This window comes from Gobio gobio, assembly GCF_949357685.1.
Source record: "Gobio gobio genome assembly, chromosome: 1".
Taxonomy (NCBI): Eukaryota; Metazoa; Chordata; class Actinopteri; order Cypriniformes; family Gobionidae; genus Gobio; species Gobio gobio.
The window spans coordinates 38,414,169-38,442,101 of NC_137097.1; the positions used below are offsets into that span (position 1 = coordinate 38,414,169).

The 27,933-nt window shown below is 36.5% G+C and overlaps 1 protein-coding gene across 1 annotated transcript; it reads left to right on the top strand.

Annotated features, from left to right (window-relative positions):
• The first annotated feature begins 1,411 nt into the window (after window positions 1-1,411).
• Window positions 1,412-27,302, top strand: hs3st3b1a (heparan sulfate (glucosamine) 3-O-sulfotransferase 3B1a). The gene is made up of 2 exons (XM_079823284.1): window positions 1,412-2,125; window positions 26,009-27,302. The coding sequence occupies exons 1-2, from the start codon at window positions 1,638-1,640 to the stop codon at window positions 26,625-26,627; spliced, it is 1,107 nt and encodes a 368-aa protein (XP_079679410.1). The 5' UTR covers window positions 1,412-1,637; the 3' UTR covers window positions 26,628-27,302.
• The last annotated feature ends 631 nt before the right edge of the window (window positions 27,303-27,933 follow it).

A 27,933-nucleotide genomic window follows, 5' to 3' on the forward strand; every position in this document is an offset into this window, starting at 1 on the left:
GGCACATTTGCCAATGTAATTGTCAAAGCAATTATGAAAAAAATTGCACGTTCATGATTATATCCTTGTGACATTTTGTTAAGGGCAGAGAAACAGTATGGGCTCACTTTTCTTATTATTCTTAAAGTCGTTGTAACTTTTTATTTTCAATTTGTCTATTTTTTTGTCATAAAAATTTCCTTTGTATACACTGTAAAGAGAAATATAACACCTTTCAAAAACAAACAAATAAAAACATACATTACGTTAAAGTCCAAATAAAATCTCATTTAATTCTAATGTATTCAGGATAATTCAGTTGTATTAAAGAATATTTTAACTTAACTAAACTTAATTTAGCCAAAGTCTTTACCACATGTTTGGCTACCTGAAAGCACATTTTCTAAAATATATATATATATTTTTACTTTTATTTATTAGAAATTACCATAATGTAAAAAAAAAAAAAAAGAAAGAAATTACTGACCCCAAACTTTAGTGTTTGAAACATTTAAAACCATTGTATATAGCATATATATTTGCTTATTTGAATATGTCTCATTAAATAAGGTGCAATATAGTTATTGCGGTGTTTCAGTCACCGAAATTTGGGGTCAGTAAGATTTTTTTTTAAAGAAATTAATACTTTTATTCAGCAAGGATAAATTAAATTCATCAAAAGCAACAGTAAAGACATTTAGATGTTACAAAAGATTTATATTTTAATTTATTTATTATTTCAAATATTTCAATTTATTTTAATTTCTATTGAAAAAACAGTGTTTCATAAGGTGAAATTTCTCTTTAGCATCAAATCATCATATTAGAAGGATTTCTGAATTTCTGCAAGACTGGAGTAATGATCACTTTGATCACAGGAATAAATTACATTTTAAAGTATATTAAAATAGAAAGCAGTTCTTTTAAATTGTAATAATATTTCACAATATTACTGTATTTTTTACCAATTACAGCAAAGGTGAGCTTAAGAGTCTTTCAAAACATAAAAAATTTTACCAACCCCAAACTTCTGAACAGATGTGTAGTTCAAACCGCTCTTGAATCACAATCACAAGTTTTCATATGTTTTAATTTCTTTATTCTGCTAATAAGCCCAAAAATGAGCTGATAAATAACTTATTTATTGTGACAACTTGCCCCTGCAGTGTGACAGTTTGCCCCAGTATCGATCCACTATTTTCCTGAGCATTACTGGTTGGAATATTCAATAGCTTTATGTTTGTACAATGACATTTGTTTTCAAAAATATCCTAAATCTACGTGAAGATGACAAAGCAAAGACGCAGTACTCGTTAAAATTAGAAGATAAAAAAACTACTTAAGGGCTTGGGCGTGTGCTCCGATTGGTCAATCCCGCTGCCAATCACACGCCCCCCTCCTTTAAATAGAGCGCATGGCCCTTCGTTCACTCAGATGACATGAACCAGTGGGAGGCGATGGAGTAATGCGCGAACAACACGCGCTCGTGCCAGTGTAACAGATGTGACTTCCTACATCTCCGGCACTTTCCAGGCACCAACATGAGATGAATTCAACATCTGCCGACGACTCATGCTCTTATTTTTCCTCTCCCGCGGACATGCCTGCATGTTACAGGGACTTATGCGGAGGAACAAGTAACTTTGCCAATATGCCCTATGGAATATAGTCTGCTCTGTCACTCTACTCAGCCGGTGAAAAATAAACTTTTCGTGTTCTGCATCATGCTGTCCTTGTGGGTGTACATGCTGTACTGCTGCGTGGGCTCCTGCTCCACCACACCGACCTTCATGATGGAAGAGAGGAGCAGAGGGAGACCACCCAGACCCCTCCAGAAACAAGAGCAGGAGATGTTCCTCAAAAGCCAGTCCAGGGACTTATTGAACAACGAGAGTGATGCTGACAGCAGAGGAGATGGCTGGGATGAAAATAGGGGCGATGTCGCTTATGAGGAGGACTCGGGAGTGGCAGGTGCCCTGAACGGCTCCGAGACCAAAAAGTTGCCCCAAGCGATTATAATAGGGGTGAAGAAGGGCGGGACACGCGCGCTGCTCGAGTTCCTGCGCCTCCATCCTGATATCCGCGCGGTGGGAGCGGAGCCGCACTTTTTCGATCGCAACTACGAGAAGGGGCTCGAGTGGTACAGGTACGGCTATCCACAACACGCTGTCACTCACACTTGCGTTTTACAGGATAAAAGCGGATTACGACCGGGGAATTATGTGGATCATATTCATACCAGTCCAGTAGTGACACATAAACCTGCCATTATAGTAATTGTGCGAAATATTACTAAGGCTTGTAAAGAAAACCAATTAATGTTGGACGACGGTTCTCAAAAATGTTTATTTAAAAAATAAAAAAAACATATTTATATAGGTTTCGACGTTTCAAACTGTTCTGTAATCACAAGTTAGATTGCAAGTTATACAATTTTAAATAGGCTACAATTGATATTTTTTGTATCTCCGCTGTAAAGGATGGAACACATTTCCATGAGTTTTAATTTCATTGCACTCACAAAAGGCAATTTCTTGTTTAAGAAAAGTTCAAGAAAATTAAGTTTTTACACATTTTCCTGGTTTTCCAGGCTGGAATCACAGGTTTTACTAATGCTGTGTTAAAAAAAAAAAACATAGAATAGTTCCGTCATTAGCCTAGGCTACTACACAGGAACAAATGAATAACATGAACATTCTAGTGACTGCTATTAACTAACAAGAAGCTCTGATTAATGGATTAGTTAGTATAGTGCTCAGTTGAATGAGGTATAGTTCACGATTAGCTAATCAGTTATATTGTTTTTTTTTCATACCTCCCAGAGGACTACTAAGAACTACTATATAGAGGTTCATAATTAATGTGAGTAATGCATAATGCATAATGAATTCTAAAATGAAGATCACGATAAGCCACTATGAATGACACGAAAATACCAAATCCTTCATTTTATTTGACTTTTTTTTTGGAACAATATTCTAAAGTGAAGCATGATAACTCCTTTAATATTGACTGAAGTCATTGTAAACTTTACATGTTGGATACTTGCCTTCAGATGGATTTGGTAACACTTGAGTTATTACTAGTGATCTTCACTTTAGAATACTGTTCCAAATAATTAGTTCCTTCTGATGGATGTAGTACCATTTGAGTCATTAGGCTACTATCCAAAACCTTACAAAGACCTCAAAAGTAGGCTATACAATGACTTCAGTTATTACTATGTTTTACCATGTTTTGGGTCCCACTTTGTATTAAGTGACTTTAACTAAGTAATAACATTCAAATTAATAATTGGGGTCACACTTTATTTGAAGGTGTCATTGTTATAGTAAAATTATACATTTAAGTTATGAGTAATATACCTACTTACTTAGGGTAGGATTAGGGTTTGGTTGAGGGTATGTAAATGTGCATAATTTACTACTATGCGGTAACATATGTAACAAGGACACTGTAAAATAAAGTGTTACCATAATTTCTTACAATGTTGTGCATAAATGTTTTTACATTGTACTTAAATAAATGTAATAAGTGATAAATAATGACATGCACTAAGTACATTATACCTAACAATTACATTTTTGATGTAAGTACAAAGTAGTTAAAGGCACCTGACCCTGTTTTGCATAAAGGATTTAGAGAGTTGTCTCTAAATAACTGGTGGTTATTACATTTTACGTATAACAAACAGAACGACTGTTGATGGGAATGATATAGGATACATTAAATGAATAAAACATTAAACAAAAGAGAGAAAAGGAAACGTGTTGAGTGCGAACATATATATTTAGTCACCCGCACTGTTATGTTGGACATGTGGGAATTAATTGTTTCCAACACAGTGTAGTGTGGTAACTGTGAACTAGATAAAATGCTGGAATGACTCAAGACAAACATAGACTAAATAAACATTATGCTCTGTGCTTGTGTAACACCCCTTCATAGTCAGGTGCACTTGCACAACATTATCAATCCCTGGAGGTTTGACCCTCACCCTTGATTCCTAGTATTTTTATTCTTTTACCAGAAGATTGTGAAAACAGATCAAATTAACTGTTTTTCCTTCTGTGGTTTTACATTAAGTTTGACTTTCTGAGTTGTAGTATAAAACTGACACAGTCACAGAAGGTTGGATTGGACAGTTGTTGTCTTACAAACACTCTTAAAAATAAAGGTTTCAAATTGTGGTTTTCACAGTGATGCCATAGAAGAAGTTTTGGTTTCCTGAAGAACCTTTCAATAAACACTGTAAAAAGAATACTGTGAAAAATACAGCAACTTGCTGGCAGCAATTAGCTAGTAAGTTGCTGTATTTCATTTCACAGTATTCTTACTGTAAATGTAATCGCAGTAACTTTAAAATTACTGTACATTTTTTTACAGTAATAATCACAGTACTGTATTGCATAACTACTACTGTAATGGGGATTACTGCATTAATTTTGTGTACTGTAAAATAAAGACAGTCACAAATGACATTTATTTTCTCACTTTTAATTAAAAAAATTCATAAAATAAAAATAGTATAGCATCATTTTTTTCAATGTTACAATTTTTCTGTGAACATTTAATTTCATCACTTTTCTGAACATACAAAAAACATTTTTCTGAACAAACAAAACAATCAATATTTATTTAAATGTTTGGATAAAATTACAAATGTATAAAAATGTTATGATTTAAAAACAGCAGGATTTCAAACCTATATATTTTCTGAACATACATTTTTTTCAATAAGTTAACATTTCTCTGTGAATAATTCATTTCATTTCAACACTTTTCTGAGCAAACAAAACAATCAATATGTATTCAAATGTTTGAGTAAAATTACAAATCTATAAAAATTAAATGATTCAAAGGGATAGTTCACCCAAAAATTTAAATTGTGTCATCCTTTACTCACCCTCAACCTGTATGAATTTCTTTCTTCTGCTGAACACAAAGAAAGATATTTTGAAGAATGTCTGTAACCAGACAGTTGATGAACCCCATTGACTTCCATAGTAGGAAAAAAAAATACTATGGAAGTCAATGGGACCCATCAACTGTCTGGTTACCGACATTCTTCAAAATATCTTTCTTTGTGTTCAGCAGAAGACAGAAATTCATACAGGTTGAGGGTGAGTAAATGATGACACAATTTTCATTTTTGGGTGAACTATCCCTTTAAAAACAGCAGGATTTCAAACCTGAATATTGTTTTTCTCCAATAAGTTTTTTTTTTTTTTCATAACTATTATTCTTTTAAAACTTGACCTGGACTTCCTGGGCTGGAGTCTTCTACCCTGTAGAGGAAGTAATTCATTATTAATGTAAAAGTTTAAAGCAAGACAGATGGGTTGATGACATATACATAAAAGTTTTAAATAAATTGTAGTATTTTTTATATGCTTTGTTGGTGGTTTGTGGAGTAGCATCCCCCGGGGCTGATATGTTTTATAGCTTGAATAAAGATGTAAAATGTAAATTTATTTTCGTTAACACAAACTGTAACATCTGTAAAAAATAACAACCTATTTTTAAAAGATAAAATGTAAATATTCTTATGGAGTTGCAACTCGACTCTTATTAGACAGTATTGGTTTCTGTCATTTGCCATTACTTTAATATTTAATAACTGTCTACATGAATAATAATATAAAATTGTACACGAATATCCCACATTTCTGCCACAATACCATGTTTACAGTTAGTGATACAACAGTGAATGGAAAAGTATTCTAACTGGCTGGTGTTGTCACACAATGTTCCTCCTGTTTTTCATGTCAGTGTTGTTGAATCACCTTGTGTTGACGCTGTAAAACTGCATGATTTGAAAATTATGCTTGGCAGGCCTAAAGGGATAGTTCACTTTAAAATGAAAATGCTATTATCATATACTCAACCTCAAGTTGTTTCGAACCTGTATGAATTTCTTTCTTCTGCTGAACACAAAATAGGATATTTTGAAGAATGTCAGTAACCAAACAGATAACTAGAGCCAGTGACTTCCATAGTATTTTTTTTCCTCCCTACTATGGAAGTCACTGGCTCCAGTTAACTGTTTGGTTACTGACATTCTTCAAAATATCCTCTTTTGTGGTCAGCAGAAGAAAGAAATTCATACAGGTTTGAAACAACTTGAGAGTAAATTTTAAAGTGAACTATCCCTTTAATAGACAAGTTGCGGGCCACCCCTGACTTTCAACCACCAACTACCCACCCAAACTGGCTTCCAGTTATTCAAGGTAACAATTAAAAGTCTCACCTATTAGTTGTTCTGCCAGTCATACTCAATGAAGTCCCTGATGAATGATGCCACGTGTGGATTGAGGCACTCTGTTTTTTTTTTTTTTTGGACCACCTTCCCAGTTCGTCTGCTAATCTGGACCTTTGAATTAATCAAATAAAAGACGTTATAAATGTAATTTCGCCAGATAAGACAAATATTAATACAATATATGCTCCCAAAAGTCGAGAATGGCACTTCAAATTAGGCTATTAACAATCTAACGTTATAGTTTCTGCAGCTTGAAGGCAATGAAGTTCAGAAAAATCATGAAATTATTAAAAATATGTTAAGTAACGTAGCTTAACAGATACTACCTCTAGCTGCGTTTTCTCGGCCCACTTAACTTCAATGTCTGATTCCTCAGGCGGCAACAGCAAGCAAGAGAAAAAAACGAGAGATTATTAAACGGCTACCGCGCCAATAAATACAAAAAATTACACCATTTTAAATGAATGTCATTTCACAATGCTAACGTTACACTTTAATCAAATTAAAGACGTTAAAAATGTAATGTTGCCGGATAAGACAAATCTTAATACAGTAGCCTATAGCCCATGCCATGCTCCCACAAGTTTGAATAGCATTTCACCAATCTCGTTTCTGGGGGTTTACGTTCAGAAAAATCATGATGAATCACTATGAAAAATAGGTTGTCTTAGGCCTACCGTACCTCAGCTGCGTTTTCTTCCAGCTCGAGACCGTCGAGAGTCGGCAGGCTTGGCTCACTGCCTCACGCGCAAGTGGTGACAGGAAAAAAAAGTGATCATATTATGTGACGTATCTGCACCAAAAGAGATCACATACACAATTCCAATTTAATTTTTATTTAACAATGCTATCCTTCTATAAACTAATGACGTTATCAAATGTTGCCAGACTAGAAAATATATCGAAATCATACAGAAATATATATTTGTGGTAATAAAATTATAAAATGCACACACAACATGAGACGAGTTTACTAGGAAGTGTGCTGCTCATTACTCTTTTCTCTCTCATTGCACTCTTAAAGTTGAACAAACAGGTGACTTTACAAGAGTAAACTTTGGAAATAAATTATGTTACCTTTCTGAAGTAAAAATTCAGATGAAAGTGGGAAATCTCGTAGCTTTCCTTGGCTGAAAAAAAATCTTCTAGAAATTGCTGTATTGTGATTCACAGGGGAAAAAAAATTACTGTAGAATTTACCCGCAGTTGAAAAAAGACCATGATGCTTTGCAGATCTACAGCAACATGCTGTATACAGGTTCTACAGTAAAAACTATAGAAATTTGTTACAGTGAAGAGTTCTTAACCCCTTAAACGCATATCTCTTTAGTATCTTTAGTGACCCGGGATGTCATTCACTACCCTAGTCTTCATTCATTTTTTTGAAGTTAGACATCAAGCTTCTTAGTATTCCTCAATCAATTCATTATAAACAATATAACAAGCACAAAAAAAAATCATAAAATTATAAAAGAATACCTGTTTTCCCATTCATTTTTTAAAAATTGTATAGGGTCGCTAACGACCTGAGGAGTGCAACAGTGTACTTTTTTCTGCACAACAATAACCGAATCTTTGATGACTGAATAAGTGCAATTCACCTTTATTCCACAAGGTGGCAATGTCTGATACACAATGATTAAGTGACGTTTCACTCACAGTTACCGCAGGCTGAAAACAAAAGAATAGGAAGAATCATCAGCAAAACTTGAAATGCCTCAGAGATTTACTGCAGAGCAAGAACTGAACACAATCAAATATTACTGTCACTGTCACTTGATGCTGGATCTGGTGAAGAAGCTGTCAGCGCTCGAAATATTGATTTTGAAGATGTTGAAAATGATAGTTTTGAGAATATGTTTGAGATGGTGAATATGAGGCAGATGCTGAATGTACTGGAAAATGAGCTCTGACGAGGACAGTGATGATGGTGTAAAACATCTGCTCAAACTGAACCCTTACAATCTCCAAAAGATAACAAAATATGCTTTATTTTATTCTTCTGCAATTGTCACTCTAATAGCAGGAGAGTTTTATATTATCGCGACAGGTAGATATCCATAGATCCGGGTCGCTAAAGACATTTTTCCACTATAAAGAACCATAATGGAAAGAGTCCATGGGTGTTAAAGATTTTTAATGGAACCATCAATGACCATAAAGAACTGTTTTTTAAGAGTCATACAGAATTTTGACTGTCAACAATACATTTGTCCATTTTGCTAGTGAGTTTGGCCTAGAATCACCTTAGACCATCTGATTGACAGTGGCCAATCACAGTTCCAACTAATAATCAAACTGTGCAGTTTGTTTTATATAAACATCAACAAAGACTAAATGAAATGCTGACAAATTCTGTTGGAAATTTTAGCAAAGGAAAATGCACCCCAAAGCTTTTAATTGTTCACGCTGCTACACTTCTGTGGAGGAATCTGAAGACTCAGTTCCTTCAGTATTGATGCACAGTGGGAATACAAGGAAGAGGCAAAGAGCAGGATGAGTCCCTTTATCCCGGGAGTCCATAGACTAATTGTGAAGCAGAAACATGGAGAGAGAAGCATGCAGCCAGGTGGCCAAGTCTCCAGTGGAGGTATTGAGCTCTGCTGCACTGTTAGTCCAACACAGAGGAGGCGTCCATGCGCTCCCTGCAGGAGGCGTTCAGAAGGGTGACTGAGCACAGCAGGGCTTTATAACTGTACATGCAGCGGGACTTTTCTTACCAGGCTTTTGAAGAAACAGTGGGCTGATGAATTCAATAAACAGGCCATTCATTTCGTGGATGTTTATGATTTTGTTCCTAATTTTACCCCTTAATCTGATTTTTCTTTCCCAGTTAACTCTTAAAATATTAACCCTGTAAAGCCCTACATAAAAGTATTAGTTTATTGAGCAGTTTATTGAACTTTTAGACACAATATTAAATTCTAAAAAGAAAAAAAATCTACATATGTGTTTTGTTGAGTATTATATTTGATACTTCAGGATTGTATGCCTGTTATATAGCGAGAATATGGAGCTTGTGCATGATGAGGAAAAAACAGAGGACGAAACTGAGTAAAAATATTAAATTTGGTGCAGATGCTGATATTTTATATAAGTAAGATAGTATAAAAGTAAAGCAGATACTTATATATATATATATATATATATATATATATATATAATCCTAAATATAAATAAATAATATATAATTATCAGTTGCCACTCCATATCTCCCAATAATATTTGAAGATGATATTTAAATGCTTAGTTTTGTGATCAAAGCTCTGTAGTTTTTATTGTGTTGGCAAAACATATAATGCAATGCAACACAATGACGATTGAAAGAAAATAAAAATATATATATAAAATAAAAAAATCAATTAAGGAATTTTTTAAAAAGGATGTATCATATTTGATACTCGCATTTTAACATGATTTTTTGGTAACACTTTATTTTACAGTGTCATTGTTACATATGTTACATGTAGTTACTATAGTGATAACTATAAATTATGCATAATTAAGTGCAACTAACCCTAAACCAAACCCTATAGTAAGTACATGTAGTTACTTAATATTACTCAGTACTTAAATGTATAATTACAGCGTTACAAAGACAACATGATAAAAAAATTACATCAAAATGGTTGCCTCTGTCCAGTAAATGTTCATCTTGAAATTTTACTTAAAATATAAAAGTTATTTTTTTATGTTTCGTTTATAAAATCAATTAAGATTTCACAAAAAAAAGACACGTGTATCATGACCTGAAGGGGCACATTTTTACAATTATACAAAAAAGCCTTTTACTTGACAGACGGTTTTTCAACAAAGTTTTTATCCTATTGATAATTTAGAGGCTATAGAAATTTGTGTCTCACTGTAGACTTTATAGGGTTAATGGCATGGTACTATATTACTTACAATTGTACTAAATTACCATATTGATATAACATGTTCGTATTTGATACTTTTAAGAATATTGTGGCATTACCATGGCAATTTAAATGTATTTTAATGGTAAAAATGGCATGTTGGTCAAGATTACACCACTGTCCCTTTGAGATGATTAAGAAAAGGACATGGAGAAAAGTTATCGGGTGCAGTCATATTACTTATTGACTCCAAAGCAATGATAGAGTTACAAGGAGTAGCTTGTTTGTGGATGGCAGATGCTGGCAGTAAATTGAAAGTGAGTCTATTGAGTGAGATGCTGAATGTTTCAAAAGAGGATCTGCTGAACCCCTGAGGTTCTGCATTAACCCCAGTGAGAAAGAGCAGGCAATTAGAGTGAATTGTGTTGTTTCTTTCTTCACTTTGTATGCAAATGTACTCAGAGGGTGAAAGTGCTTTTTGAGAAACACAGCAGGATCTCCCTCAAAAAAAGCCCTGAGAGGAGCAGAATGAGGGTATTCTTAAAACATGCACGTAACTTTTCCTCAGTCTTGAATGATGTTGCTGTTGTGTTTACTGATAAAATTGCTGCTAGCCTTTGTGTGGGATGGTAAGGCTGGATTGAAGAGAATGATGGATTTCTTCTGTGTGAAAAGCCAGTTGCTTATAATAATTTATAAACCCTTGGCTCTTCTCTTCCCTGGCACATTAAGGGAAAGTAGAGCTCTGTTGAAAACCCAATTTTTTAGCTGCCTTCCTGTCTGCTGCCTAAATAAATGACTGAAATGGAACCTCATAAGTAGGCCTAAAGTTGTAAAGGTTAATACTCTAATTTATATACAAATACACAGCACATACAAATATTGTGTAAAATAGTCCATTTTTATTGGAAGTATGTCTATGATGCTACCTGCTGAGGGCAAGGCAGACCTATAACCAATGTATTTTGGAGTGTTTTGTATGTACTCCTACAAAGTAGATTTTAGTGATTACATTTTTTGATTAAAGATTACGAAGGCACATTAATAAAAAAAGCAAAAACAAACACTGTGTGTAACCCCTCCGGTTCTACTCTCCCTTATCCGAGCCGTTGTCTCCAGTGTGGGAGGTGGGCACGCTACCAAGGACGCTAAAGACTTCAGGCTCTATAGCGCCAGTCGCTAGTGTGCCTCTTGAGATCAGGGGAGTGAGGTTTACCTCCATGGCTCTTACTAGCTGTCCTCCGTTACACTCACCCCCCTAAACATCACTCCCACCGGGTCACGGCACCAATGTAACCCCTCTGGTTCTACTGGCACTGCTCCGAGTCTGCGTTTCCGGCATGGGAGGGGGGCACGCTAACAAGGATCCTAAAAACCACAGCCTCTAGAGTCTAGAGTTGCTAATGCGCCTCTTGAGGCCTGGGGAGTAAGGTTTACTTGTACATCTCTTGCTAGCTGGCCTCTATTAAAATAATAAATACTGCAATAATCCATGATTTCATAGTGAAATTTTTTTTTTTAATTCACCCTGATACCTGCAACATCTGCTTCCCCAACTGCATAAAATCAGAAAGGAAAGTCAACATCTCATAGTTAAAAGGTAGGGTAGGCAATTTTTTTCATAAACACTTTTTGTTATTCTGGTTGAAACTCTCTTCACATCCTGATAGCAATCAATAATAGACATGGCCTAAATATTAAAGGGGTGATGAATTGAGAAATCAACTTTCCCTTGAGCCTTTGATATATAAAAGTCAATCGTGATATAAGAATATCCTGGAAGATTCAGAGCTGAAAAATTCCTTGTTAGTCAAAGAAAAGCTTTTATTGACACCAGGCCCAGAAAACGCTCGATCTCAGAATATGTCGACCATTGACATCATAGAATGCAGAAACGCCGCCTCCACAGAAGAAGAAGAAAGCCTGGTTCTGTAGCCCCGCCCATCGACTCGTGGAGCAAAACGGATCTCGACACCGAGCAATAAACATGCCGAAGATAGCAAGATATTGCTCCGTGCCTGGTTGTGGAAGAACACAGTTGCTGCAAAAGCTTCCTTCGGATTCTAATATTGGAAATGTGTGGTTGAACTTTATTTTTATTGAAGATCCAGCTCACGCGGGAAAGACATTGCACGTATGTTCATTTCACCGGATTCGTCTGTAAACAAGAGACTGGATTTGCAGACAGGATGAGATTACATGAGCGAATGAAGCAACACACTAATGCGAGTAAATTTTTTAAAATATGTGATAGTATTGCATTGTGACAGATCATATACAATGTTACATCGTGTCTAACTAAACATAACTTACCACTGTCACAGGGCTCGCAAAGCCCAACGTCCCAGGGATGTGCGTTGTTCACTCTCTTGACTTGATATTTGAAGGAAAAATAAAATCGCAGAAGTTTTTGCTGTCTGCAACATACCTGTGTGTGTGTGTTATGCATGGTTTGCGCTTATATCCACTGACCGGGCGGGCCAAGTAATGTAAAATAACATTCATATTAATCGCGGGTGGATGAGAGATAAATCATTGTGTTTGTTTGATAAAGACATTTTGCGAGCTTGAGGGACGAATCATTCCGGTTGCCGCTTTCAAAACAATGCCTCACGCGTACTCACCGGGGAGCCGAAGCTCATTAAATATGCAAATCTTATCCAATCCTAGCCGTGGGCGTTTACTTCCAAGTCTTAAGTGCGGCACGCCCATCAAAACCCAGCGTGTCTTGAGAGAGGCTCAAAACCATGGCAGAAAATAGCCTATTACTTATTCATTATGATGTTTTTGAATGTAAAAACCACGCAAACATCACAAGTAGACCTCAGACAACAGTATAAAAATAATACAAAAAGCCAGTTCATGACCCCTTATAAAAAAATTACATACTGTATATCTTCTGTGGAAGTCTCGGGACCAAAAATGTTAGTCAATGTAATTGCATTTGGTCCGAATGCAATGATAGGATGTCCTATGTGCTTGTCAACATATGTATTTCCATACCTCCGCGCACCTGCTCGCGCAAACATCACATGCCATAAACGCGTTTCATGAGTCTAGTTAGACAAACAGTGTTTTACGTCAAATTTGCAATCTGGCAACCATGTGCACGCGAGCTCTCTCTCGCACGCGCGGATGATCGGAAAACACCAATAAACAAGTGTGCTGCATTATAATGACTCACAAGCCTGTGCTGTTTTTGCGACTAAATCTGCCATCAAACCTTCTCAGTGATGAACTGTAATAAATCCAAGCATGGATCGCTCAATGTGTGACAATACAAAGACTTTTTTAGCTGTTGTTTTAATAGAAAGACATTAAAGTAATGGTAAAGTAAGTGGAATTTCACTGTTTCAAATTATTTTATAAAATAATTTTATTTCTCCTATTTTTGTTGTCTATCTGGAGACAAAAATATAAGAATAAATACTGTTTTATCTGCAGACAGAAATACTCTAGCTTAGTTGATGAGAGCGCACAAATGATAAGACGTCATACTTTAGTCATGAAAGGACCCACGGCCCCCCCAGCTTGTGCTTTGATGCGGGTCTGGAACGTATCCCACAGAAACTCTGTCAGATTATTTGAAGTAGCTGCATACCACCACTTCTTGTAACCTCTTGGGGTTTTTTGACAAAGTGACGTTACCAGAAGAATTCTTTCCCAGGTTGTGTCTCTGCTCTCTTAAAATGACCTATGCCAAGTGCTTATTTTGCTTGAGAACAGGTGGGTAGGATATACGAGGTGCTGTGCTCCATTTTAAAAATCATGACTAAAAGGGCTTGCAAACACTCCAGGTGTAACAAGGACACAAATTTGTATTTAAATTATATTATATTAAGCAAATTAGAAGATATGGCATGTAACAAACAAACTAATGTCCTTCTATGAGTGCTGCACAGTGAAATACAGGTGAGTCAGGGTTAGCTTTTAATAAATAACTGTTTTTCTATTTTATTAAATGTAATTTATTCCTTTGATTACTCCTGTCTTCAGTGTCAGAAATCACACACACCAAACACTTCTATGATTTATTCTACCTTAGACAGCAATCATTAGTGAGATGTTTTATATATGAAGACTTCCAATGCAAAAGCCTCTAAAAGCCATCTCAGTCAAAAATGAGATAACAATACTTAGTGAATGCTCTCTGCACATAGTATACGTTCATCAAATACTTTTACTTCAAACCCGCTAAATCCCAGCCTCAGCCCATTAAGAAGTACCAGTACTTAGGTGGAAACCTATGCATAGGAGCCGGACAAAAATGCTAATTTTAAAGCTACACTGTGTAACTTTTTTAGTTTATTCTTAGCTAAAAACACTTAGTTCTTTCAAAAATATACGTTCTCATTAATGTATATTCACTTCTTTTAAGTAATAAAGTATTCTCGTAAGTTTATAATATGCCATTGAAAATGCATACGGGTGAGGGGTCCGAATGCCGGTCGCCATGTTGCATTGAATGTTGCATGTCTTGAAAGTACATTAGCCAAAGAGGGACATACCCATAAATTCAAGCTTCGCCTTTCGCGTTTTAACACTAAATGGCACCGTGTCGAATGTGGACGAGGTCGAACTGAAAGCCATGTTAATCTTGGACTAAATTGGCCACCGTAGGAGTTAAAACGAAATCGGAATTGAGAGGAACAGAAACTAATATTCACTGGATGGTTATATTCCTTTTCACCGCTAGATGGGGGAAAATATCACACAGTGTAGCTTTAAAGAAAAATATCAGACGGACTTAGAAGCTTTTGCATCTGAAGTCTTCATATGTTTATTTAAATTATAACTATTGCGTCAATTTGATTAATCTTGATTAATCGCATCTAACTTACAAGTTTGTAAATATATAATATATACACTATATTGCCAAAAGTATTGGGACACCCCTCCAAATCATTGTATTCAGGTGTCCAATCACTTCCATGTCCACAGGTGTATAAAATCAAGCACCTAGGCATGCAGACGCTTCTACAAACATTTGTGAAAGAATGGGTCGCTCTCAGGGGCTCAGTTAATTCAAGCGTGGTACCGTGATAGGTTTCCACCTGTGCAATATTTAGAAATTTCCTCCCTTCGAAATATTCCATGGTCAACTGTTAGTGGTATTATAACAAAGTGGAAGAAATTGGAAACAACAGCAACTCAGCCACGGAGTGGTAGGCCTCGTAAAATCACAGAGCGGAGTCAGCACATGCTGAGGTGCACAGTGCACAGAAGTCACCAACTTTCTGCAGAGTTAATAGCTACAGACCTCCAAACTTCTTGTGGCCTTCAGATTAGCTCAAGAACAGTGCGTAGAGAGCTTCATGTGATGGGTTTCCATGGCCGTGCAGCTGCATCCAAGCCTTACATCATCAAGTGCAATGCAAAGCGTCAGATGCAGTGCTGTAAAGTATGCTGCCACTGGACTCTAGAGCAGTGGAGACGTGTTCTCTGGAGTCACACTAAATCACACTTCTCTGTCTGGCAATCCAATGGACGTGTCTGGGTTTGGCAGTTGCCAGGAAAACCGTACTTGCCTGACTGCATTGTGCCAAGTGTAAAGTTTGGTGGAGGGGGGATTATGCTGTGGGGTTGTTTTTCAGTGAAAGGAACTCTTAATGTTCAGCATACCAAGACATTTTGGACAATGTCATGCTCCAAATTCTGTGGGAACAGTTTGGGAATGGCCCCTTTTCCAACATGACTGCACACCAGTTTGGTGTGAAGGAACTTGACTGGCCTGCACAGAGTCCTGACCTCAACCCGATAGAACACCTTTGGGATGAATTAGAGTGGAGACTGCGAACCAGGCCTTCTCGTCCAACATCAGTGCCTGACCTCAAAAATGTGCTTCTAGAAGAATGGTCAAAGATTCCCATAAACACACTCCTAAACCTTGTGGAAAGCCTTCCCAGAAGAGTTGAAGCTGTTAAAGCTGCAAAGGGTGGGCCAACTCCATATTAAATCCTACGGATTAAGAATGGGATGTCATTAAAGTTCATGCGCATGTAAAGGCAGGCGTCCCAAAACTGTTGGCAATATGGTGTATGATAATTTGATGCTCAAGAAACATTTACGATTATTATCAATGTGGAAACCATGATACACTTTTTTCATGATTATTTCATGAATAGAAAGTTCAAAAGAACAGTGTATTTATTTGAAATAGAAATATTTTAAAACACTATAAATGTCTTTACTGTCACTTTTGATCAATTGAATGCATCCTTTCTGAATAATAATAATAATAAAAAACTTACTGACCCCAAACCTTTGAGTGGTAGTGTATATTCTCCCAGTAGGCACATGTATGAAGCTCAAAGAATGAATAATCTTGAAAGAATCACATTCTACACCCAAAAAAATCTTCAAAGAAGTTGATTTACATACAGACGACACCATAAACATTATCATCTAACATAAACATAAGTATTAGGTGTACTATCAAGGCTGTGACTAAAAAAATCAAAACATTAAGAAACCCCACTCAACAGTTGCATAAGCAGAAAGCAACTCATTAAACAGTGCAGATCCCTGCTGCAAAGTGCTGTTCTATGACGACCATCTTCTCAGCATCTCAAACTATCCTGAGGGAACTTCAAACAGCACAGAGACTTTAAAAAGGCATAAACACCAGCCTTTGAACGTGCTACCTGATAGCAGATAATGTAAACATAGGTTTACAGAGCTCTTCAAAAACAAGCTCCGGAGAAGACACCGCTCACTTCCCTCTAGACAAAACAAGGTAATAACCGCCATCTAACACAGCAGGCTCTCTAATTTAACCCTGTGGTGCTGCAGAGCTTTATTTCTCTGCCGGTCCAAGAGTGCAGTTTAATCTTAAAATGTGGCTAGTAAACACTTTATCATGCCGGACTGTGCAGAAGTCTGGTTTCCCTCTTGACTGTTCTTGGCTTGTTAAAATCCCTGTTAACTCATTTATTAGTAGAGTTTGCTAAAGCAAGCATCATTACAATTGCTTAGTGTTATGAGTTTGTCAAAACATGTCTGTGCGATGTGAATTGTAGCTTAAATCTTGTGGTTTGTTGAGGAGAGATGTGCTATTACTTTTTTGTACTGTAAGTGGTTGGATTTTTCACACTTTTTGCAGATACAGTATAGGCTACATTGATGGAGGCTCTCAAGTTACATATAGGATCCATAATATTGTGGAGGCAATAATCAAGCACACGGGTACATTGGCAAATGCATAATGCACTATAAACCACGTTGAACATCTTAGCAACTCCCTGGTACCCACACACAATACCCTAGCAGCAATATTGGTTTTGCATTTAAACAGGCAAAACTTCTTTATTGACTTTTTGTAATTCACTCAAAATAACCAGCATTTGCAAAAACTTGTAAACCAGCAGTTTACTGAGAGTATGTGTACATTCATAAACTAAAAAGTGGACTTGAAGTATATAACTAGTAAACTAAAAGTATACCCAAGTTTGTTTTTAGTATAGTATAGCAATACTGAAGAAAAACTTAGATATACTGTTGTGTACTCCAAAGTTTACTAAAGTTACACTTTAAGTACAGGTACAATTATTCTTTTATACACTAAAATGTGGGCCAATGTAGTCCTAAGAAGAAGTATGCTATACTAGTAGTGCATTGATAGGAGTATACTTGCTACATGAAGTATGCTTGGATAATATACTTGAAATCAATTGATTAATACAATTAAGTGCACTTCTTTTTCACATAAGAAGCACAGAATTTTTGTTGTTTCCAGTTCAAATATCTAAACATTCTTAAACCAAGATCCATTTACTAGATAAATAAAATGACATAAGATATTATGTAAAAATAGTATCTAATTATGAGGTAAGAAAAATAATATTGATTCCATTTGAAACATTTTCAGAAAAGGCGATATCTTATGCCATTTAACTTATCTAGTAAATGCATCTTGACGAAACAAGACAAAAATAACAAGTAAGAACAGCGATTGAATCCGCACCCATTTATTGCTTTTCTTTTTTTACTAATCATTAGGGGTGTGACGAGACACTTGGCTCACGAGACGAGACAAGATTGGGTTCACGAGAACGAGACGTGACACGATTTTTACACAGTATTTTAAAGAAATCCTCAATGACAAAATTAATGGCTGAAAAAATAGTCTGCAGGTGCATTTTGAAATGTTTTAACTAATCATCCTGTAATGCATGTCATATCAGTTCTACTTTCTGAGTATCATATGCATAGTAAGACAACAATATACAAGCACTGTAAAAGGTTTTGCCGCAAACTCAAATGAGTGGCTTCTCCCCTGTATGTACATGCCAAAAACGCATTCAAACGCGCATGCCTATAGACTAAACGCGTAATATGCATTTGCATGCCGTCACCATTTTCACATATTCACGTTTTTGAAGTTTACACCAGAATGCATTCAAAGTTTTCAGCTGAAAATATTGTCCCCTAAGTTTAATAACTAAGGATTTTTACAACGGAAATTAATCAATCAACTTACTTAAGCTGGAAAATGGCATTCTTCTAGAGCTGCTGTGCAGCCAAAACAATCTTTGTTGCGTTAATTTCCTGTTATCCTGTAAAGCTGCTTTGAAACAATCTGTAGGCTACTGTAAAAAGCGCTATATAAATGAAGGTGACTATGATTTCACATTTTCACACTCTTCAGATTGTACTGTACATGTATTATGAGCTTACAGAATTTCTGACTGAGGCTGTGTGACCTCCTTATTCAACTCTTTTCCACAAATTGATCATAGAAATAAAAACAGTAAAAATAACAAAAATAAATTAAAAAAGAATCTTAGTTAAGTGCAAACAATAAGTCCAACCATAATCAAAGAACTCTCTTGATATCCAAAGTGCAAACAGAGACCAAACAGACCAGAGCTAAGATACACAGAATACACAGCCCGGCCTACGATAGCTTTGATATTGGGAGACAGGTTATTGTATGTCGCCAAATTTGCGCACATCAGGGAGCTCGCGTTTTACTTTCGCTTTCGATTCGCAATCGCACATACTTTGTGAATAGAGAGTGGCGGTGCTGAGTGCACATTCTACAAGATAAGACATTTATCAGACTCTGTTTGCAACAAATCTTCCACCATGATCTTGTCAGTCATCTCGCCTTACTCTTGTCATGTGATGAGTGAACTGCGACTCTGCAGCTCGTGCTGGATGAGCAGGGCAGACGTTTACAATGGTTTACAATTGAAGTGGGCCATTATCCAACTAAATTAAATGGTTTTTACTCCTATAAAAAAGCTTAATGACAGTGGAGGCGGTGGACACCGTAATGTAATAAATGTAGCGGTGGCATATTCTATGCTAATTTCATGCTCCATCATGGTGATGACACGAGACCTCGACGAGATTCATCTCGTCACATTTTAATATACGTCACACCCCTACTAATCTGCTATTTTGGCCACTTGTTGAACAGAAGCAAACTTTATCCCTATGTCTCCTTTAAAGGGGTGGTTAACTTTAGTTAGTGTGTAATGTTGCTGTTTGAGCATAAACAACATCTGCAAAGTTTTGACGCTCAACGTTCATAGCAAAGGGAGAAAAAAAAAGGGGGGGGGGTAACTAAACCCCAGCTCAGAGCTCCACCCACTGGCAATATTTGAAAAATGCTGGAAAAGTGGGCAGAGCCCAGCAGAGACAGAGGGGACGAACCGAGGGCGTGACTAAGCGGAGGGTGTGCACCTGAGACCCGCAGTGACGGATTGATTGACAGCTGTCTGACTCGCGAGTCGCAAAGATGGAGAATGACTGGAGTGACGCCAGTAGCTTTGCAACAGAGCGGTCATTCTCCCCCACCTTCACCTGAAGTGGAGGAGGGTGAATTGTCTGTAGACACAGACCCAGAGCCTTATCAATGGCTGGCTCAAACTCCCGATGCCGACGATGCTAGTGAAGCAGCAGCGCAAGAGAACTGACCTAATCTATGAACATCATTTCCTTATACTGAATGCCACTAAAAATAGATCAGATACATACGATGTATTTTCATTCAAATTAACTGAATCAATAAGCAGCGCAGGACCAATAAGTTCAAACCCAATAGCCTATTATAAACAGATTTCCTCAAATAAAAGTTAGACTATACGCCAGCAACCTTGGCAACCTTGTTTCTTACCGTGGCAACCACTTGCATGTCAGGGTTTGAAAGTGCGTCTCATGTATCAAAATTATCTGTACACATGACGGGCGGCAATAATTTCGCAAGAAAAGCCTGACGTGTACTAACAGCTCCATTATTTAACCGCATTTTCTTCATTACAATGTTAAAGCAAGTGTCAAGTAAGTTTCATTCATAATGTTTCTACTTCATGTAACATGAGAGTTCATACTGGAGTGAAGCCGTTCTCCTCTTGCGATTGGGGGAAACATTTCTGAGGGCGTGGTGAGCTCGTGCCAGGGGCGTGGGTAGTGAGCCGTTGGAGGTACCATCCTACGTCACGATGACCCACAACGTCCAATAGGAAAATTCAACTGCAGTAGCCACCTTTCAACCTTAAGAGGGCAGCACTTAGACGGTTTTACAACATATTTTATAGAGTTAAAACACTTTATACCCAAATGTCAAAACATTTACTCGAATCAATGAACAGCATTAATAAAGCCCCAAACTTGCAGATCATTAAATAAAAAAAGTTGGTTTAGGGTTTAGTTACCCTTTAAGGACTACAACAAACAGCTGGTGGGGACTACAACAAACTTCTCCCCGGGTTAGTGACATCACTAACCCTGAAATTTACACAAACCCTGCACCCGGGAATACGCAACAAAGGGGGTTAGGCCATGTTGAGAACGTTAATTGCAATACAGTACGTAACACAAATGCAATTTGTATGTCTGTTACATAATTTATGAGTTATAACCGTAATTAAACAAAACTATACCTTTTCTATCTTCGTGGAGTATATATTTTCTGGCTCTGAAGGCATTTTACAACAGTTCCCACATGAGCAATTTATAGATTATCATGACAGAATATGCTAAGATTACTTGAAGATAGTAACGCCAGACCAGCTACATAAATTCATCAACTAACCATTTAGAAACGTTCTGTTGAATTCTACATGTTGTCACTTCTTTTTGAGTCTTCATCATTGTCCGACTACAGTTTGAACATAAAAGGCTGAACAGTTTCTGACATTTTCTGACGTGAGATAATCTGAGCTGGTTACACGAGTTCTTGAAGCTCGGCCCTCTTCTAGAGAGGGGGCTGGGAGCAGCAGCTTATTTGCATTTAAAGGGACCAACACAAAAGCGGTGCTCACCCTCAAAAAGTGACAATTTTAACATGCTATAAAAATGATGTGTGGGGTATTTTGAGCTAAACCTTCACAGACACACTCTTGGTACATCAGAGACTTATCTTACATCTTGTAAAAAGGGGCATCATAGGACCCCTTTAATAGTAATGAGTTTTGTCTGTAAGACAGCATGCTGGATTAAGATGTTTGGAAAGCCTTTGCGTTCAGGCTGAGCAGTCTGTCAAGAAGAACAAATTGCAGAAGCTTGCAACTCCTTTCCCAACAGCACTTATGTTTTGAGATTCTAAAACAAGACGCCACGTTTTGTGTCTGTCTGCTTGTATGAATAATGCATGCGGTTCTGATTCGAGTCTGTTTTGCTTGGGGACCAGGTGGAAAGTTTGATCAGTTGTGTTTTGTATCCCTGTGGGCCGCTGCAAAAGACTCAGCTTGTGTATCTAAGGGACTGTGAACGTAATTGCAGAGATACAGAGCCCCCCTCCCCCATATGCGTCTATGTCTCATTAGGTTTATGTTTTTTCACATCCCTTATTAATGATGAGAGTCCAAAGAGTAATAGCAAGGTTTCTAAGATTACATAAGATGCACCTCGTGCGTTTTTCTTTTTTCTTCTGGTAGGTGGTTAATGAGCTCGGCCCACTGCAACCCCCCCGACAGGATTAGCCCTCATCCCCCGACTCCTCAAAGCACTGAGGAACCAACGTGTCTTTCTTCTCCTCTTACAGTATAAACCCTTTCCACGCCTCCCCACTTCATGTCAGTAATTGCTTAGATATTATCTTTTAAACTTTGTCTTGAAGGAGAGGTTAAGACAACAGTCTTTGCCTAGTAATGTGTCTATATATAAATACCTCATTAACAGGCGTAATCATTGCAGCAACATTTCTTTCCCTACTTTCAGCTCCACGGCTAATTTTATTTTCAAACATCTGTCACTGTCAAAACTCTTGTCACTAGAAAACTATAAATGGCTTCAGATAAATCGTATGTTGTTTCAAGAGGCTTGACCAAACTGTATATAAACACAAATCTTGTTTGACAGTTTAAAGGACTCCTATTATACATTTGTAAAAAATTTCTCACTGAACAATTGAGTGTTTGTCACCATTTTTAGAATTTTTTTTTTGGCTGCTCTGCTTTTATGACTTTAAAACATCCTTATTTATTGGTTATATAATACATTTACATTATTTTTGTCTTTAATGCACATTTGCTGTCCTGACATCCTTTAATACTACTTTAAAACTATACCGTTCAAAAGTTTGGGGTTATGATTTTTTAAAATGTTTTTGAAAGTCTCTCATGTTCGCTATTTATTTATTTATTTATTTATTTATTTATTTATTTATTTATTTATTTATTTATTTATTTATTTATTTATTTATTTATTTATACATTTATACATTTATACAAAACAGTAATATTGTAATTTTATTTTATGTTTTCAAATGTATTTTATTCCTGTGATGGAACAATCAAATTTTTCAGGATTATTTGATTAATAGAATGTTCAAAGAACAGCATTTATTTGAATGGAAATTATAAATGTCTTGAATACTGTCACATTTTAACAATTTGAGTCTTTGCTGAGTAAAAGTATTAATGTCTTTCAAAAAAAACCTTACATTTACAATATTAAAGAGTAATATTTTACAATAAATTACTGTAGTCAGAAATTTAAAGTGAAATTAGCTGGGTAATTTTCTTACGAATTACTGTTAATAAACAGCAAAATGACAGTAATTTACTGTTGTTGTTTTTTTTACTGTTAATTTACATTATAAAGTTGTCTTTAACCATACCACACTCTAAAAATGGGTTAAAAATAACTCAAGTTGGGTTGAAAATGCACTAACCCAAATATTGGGTTGTTTTTAAACCCAGCGATTGGGTTGTTTAACCCAGCAATTGGGTTAAATGTTTGCTTAAAACAACCCAATTGCTGGGTTTGTCCATTTTCAACCCAACTTGGGTTATTTTTAACCCAGCATTTTTTAGAGTGCACTTTAAGAAATTATATTGTTTAGTACTGTAATTGTTTTGAAGTCGCCATAATGGTGATCAGTGTTCCGGTTGATTGGGATCTTGGACCTTGGAAATTTCTGATTTGGTCAAGTCAGAAGTGACAAATGAAAACATTTGTTAAAACAATGACAAGCTAGAATATAAAATAAGCTAATTGGCTAATTTTAAGTTAGTCAAACTATACTATTATTAGCGTTATTTCTGTACAAAGATTTACCAATATCTTATTTCAAATTCTTAATTGTTTGTAGATGGATATTTCACAATAGTAAAGCAGCTGCTGAGATTCATCTTTGAAAGATGTGACATCTTGCAACACAATTTTTTTTTTCTTGCATCACCTAATGATGGACAGTGTGGAAGCTTTTTTCCACCAGAGGATAAAACACTTTAAAAGATAATTGCGACTTTTTATCTCACAATTGTGAGTTTACATCTCGTAATTCTGACTTTTTTTTCTTAGAATTGCGAGGTATAAATGCACAATTGCGTGTTATAAAGTCAGAATTGTGAGATATAAAGTCAGAATTGCAAGATAAACTCGCAATTCTGACTTTATATTTTGATATTCTGACGTTATAACTCGCAATTGCGACTTTATACCACGCAATTCTGAACATTACAAAATAAACAACACAAATTGCTAAAAGTGAACCAAAAATAAGTGCAGCAGCACAGATAAAACCAACAAGAATCAAGAAACTCCACAGCATAATCTATTCATGCCGCTCTGCATGCTGGGTATCTTCATACATGCACTGTAGAAATACAGTATGATATTCCAAGAGTGCAGTTAGATACAAGAGAAGTCCTACTGTGCAATTACTGTGAAAGTCATGCAGTTGTTAACCTGGAATCTACTGTAATTTCACACAAAAAAAAATTTAACAGTGTATATCATTACATTACACTATGTGATTCAAATGATTTAAGTGTTCACATGTATTTGTCTGACGTCAGAAAGTTGCAGAAATAGTGGCTTAGATTTAATAAATGTTCTCTTTGCTTTTAAGAAGGTATTGAAGTCTGCTACTTACAATGTTTTCATAGTTTAAACTCTTTAATCTAAAACGAATCAAGGGAAATTTGATTCCTCATGATATGACCCCTTAAAAAAACAACAATGTGTGATAATCATAGACTGATATCTTGTCCTCTGTCTTTCTTTCCTGACCCTGCATTGACCTGAGTTTGTTTATGTGCATTATCGTGCATATGTCTGGTCTTTCATAAACCTCACTTGACCTAGTTCAGATTCTCTCCTTGCTAGCTAAAGTTAAAAGACTAATTTGCCAATTACAGCCGCTGGCCTGATACTGCTGATTCAGGTATCATGGGAGTGAAATTAAATCTACATCCACAAGCGAAAACCTAGTATGAAATAAAACACTGGGGGAAAGGGAGTAGGCTGTGTCATTTATGCACATTTCCGAGGCTTTGTGTGATTTATTTAGTGATCTGTATTGAGAGATAGCCGTGATGTCACAGAGGAGGATTATTTTAAGACTATAATAAGGATTAAGCGCAGTATAAGGAGATTTTTTTTTTCTTCTGTGTGCTCAATATAACTTCATAATATACACAAGTGCAGTCCCTATAACTCAAGAATAGATTAACACATGTTTGGTTATCAATCTGAAAATATGACTTTCTATATAGCTTTCCTGTAGCTCAAACAGTAGAGCATGGCGCTAGCAACGCCAAGGTCATGGGTTCGATTCCCAGGGAAAGCAAGAATTGACAAAAAATGTAAAATGTGTACCTTGAATGCAATGTAAGTCGCTTTGGATAAAAGCGTCTGCCAAATGCATAAATATAAATGTAAATGTCTATATTAGCCCTCTACTTACTGTCTTCTTAGTAGTCTTGTGTAACATAACGTTTGAGTAATAATATGAATAATGTACCCATTTTTTTAATGCAATTAAGAAGTGTATAATATCATAAAGTCAAGATGTTTGCTAAATTAAATAAGCATAAAAATTATAAAAAAAACTGTTGTATAAACATGAAGAGATATTTTTTTAGGCATTTTCTTATTTATATATTTTTTTTCTCATTTATAATTATTTATATTCACTGAATCTGTAAATTGCTTTTCACAATAAATATTATTCCAAAGCACCCTGTTAAAAAATATTGCATGAAGCACAGATAATAAATATTTATTTTAGGAATAAAGCAGGTGTACTATATTACATTGATTTGCTTCTAAACTAAGTGTTCAAACTAAAGATTTGGTGGCACAAATGGCCAAATTCTGCTTGAGTTTTCAGGCCCCCAAAACGCTGTCTCTTGTGTAAATGAACGGCCAAAACGCATACAAATTTAAGGCCTATTTAGTTGAAAATGCTGTCGTGTAAACGCCTCCTGAGTCTCTGGATCATCTCCAAAATGCATAAATGTCTTCCCAGTTTTTTGGTCAATATGCATTAGATGGTCCTGAACTATCCATGGGTGCTGAGACTGTCTTCTTTGAGCTTTGGATCTTTAGCTGTACAATAGACAGAGATATGTGTGTGTGTGTACCATGACAGTCCTGCTGTTTTTCATATCGGTCGTGTCTGTCAGTATATGAATCCTTCTTTGATACTCACCCCATGCCTCTCTGCTCCTAGGGAACTAATGCCCAAAACTCTGGAGGGTCAGCTGACTATGGAGAAGACACCAAGCTACTTTGTAACCAAGGAAGTTCCAGGCCGGATCCACGCCATGTCTAAGGACACTAAGCTGATAGTTGTGGTCAGAGACCCAGTAACCCGGGCGATCTCGGACTACACGCAGACCCGCTCAAAGAAACCTGACATCCCGTCCTTCGAGAGCTTGACTTTTAAAAACATCACAGCCAATGTAATAGACACCTCGTGGAGCGCAGTGCAGATCGGCATGTACGCCAGGCATCTGGAGCAGTGGCTGCAGTTTTTCCCCATGAGCCAGTTGCTGTTTGTGAGCGGGGAGCGTCTGATCAGCGACCCGGCCGGGGAGATGGCCCACGTGCAGCACTTCTTGGGCCTGAGGAGGGAGGTCACGCACAAACACTTTCACTTTAACCCCGCCAAGGGCTTCCCATGCCTCAAAAGACCCGAGAGCAACAGCAAACCGCACTGCCTCGGCAAAACTAAAGGCCGCACGCACCCAAACATCCATCCTGATGTGATTCAAAGACTGAGAGACTTCTACAAGCCATTCAACAAAAAGTTCTACCACATGACCGGCCATGACTTTGGCTGGGACTGATTTCTTTTTTTTCTTTTCTTTAAGAACACATTTTGGAAAATAATGAATTGTAAAAAAGTATAGAACTCTATTTTATAATAATTTATTGAAAATAATATACTCACTTGGCTGCCTATCTGTTGTTGTACATACCGCAAGTTTCTACCTTTTACATTCCAGTCAAATCAAATCAGTAAATTTGTTCTGTTATTGTCTTTTCTAATGGGAAAAATTGTTTGACGTAGGAATTTAACTCTTTCCCCGCCAACGTTTTAAAAAGTTGCCAGCCAGCATTTGTGAAAGGGATGCACCGATAACCAATAATTCTTTATATTTGAAATAACCGATTACCGATATATTGGTCGATTAAAAACAAAATTCTCACCATTAAAAGCCTTGTCTCAACCACACAGTTATAATTTGTGTAGCCTATATGACAGATTTGCGCTGCACATGAACTTAACTGTATATTCCTTTTTGAAGTGATTCCAATCATATTTCAAGAAATTAAAAACCATCATGGTGAACAGTGCCGCATCTGAAGTGTCTCAATAGTACAAGTGTAATTCATTATTTATCGGCTTTAATATATCCACCAAATTTTCTTATCGGGTTGATACCAATAACATTAAAAATGGACACATATCGGCCGATACCGATATGGTGGTCGATATATCGTGCATCCCTAATTTTTACAAAAATGTCATGGCCTTCAGAATATTTTGTTGTATGAATATCCAAACATGCGATATCAAAAGAAAGAACAGAGCCTCTGCTTTTTTAAAATCTATCTTCATGTATTGCTTTATCAACACTTGAATGTGGGCATGTTTCATAAAAAAAACATTTTGAACAAAAAGCTGAGAAAATGTCCAGGTTGGATTCAGAACGATGATCAAAACAAAACGTCCATCAACTCCCCTCGTGCTGGGTTCGACGTTTCATTCAGTAAAGTTTTTTGATTTATATAATCGCATTATTTTACATGTACGTAAGCAATACTTTTATCACTTGTTTCTGCTTCTTCGTCGCCTGCGTTTTGATCCGGAGATTCAGTACTCTTTTAGAAGATGTGTAATAGTGCCCCCTACTGTATAACAGTGAAAACATGGATTGCCGGACAATTCTGTCACTAGCAATAGCCGTGTTTCCACAGCAGGAACTAGAAATTTTGCATCTAAAGCCGCGTTTCCACCGGCTTTTCCTCAGGAACTAGGAAATTTGGGGTGGTACTAAATTAAGTTCCGGGTAAAAATCTCCCCCTCCAAAAGTCCCTGCTTGCGAGGTAGTACTTTTTCAAAGTTCAGAAACTTTCGGGGGTGGGACT

Excerpts from the sequence above, each read along its gene's own strand:
- hs3st3b1a (XM_079823284.1), top strand. The coding sequence starts at position 1,638 with ATGGAATATAGTCTGCTCTGTCACTCTACTCAGCCGGTGAAAAATAAA. Across the intron at positions 2,126-26,008 it reads AAGGGGCTCGAGTGGTACAG|GGAACTAATGCCCAAAACTC; the intron begins GTACGGCTATCC and ends CTCTGCTCCTAG.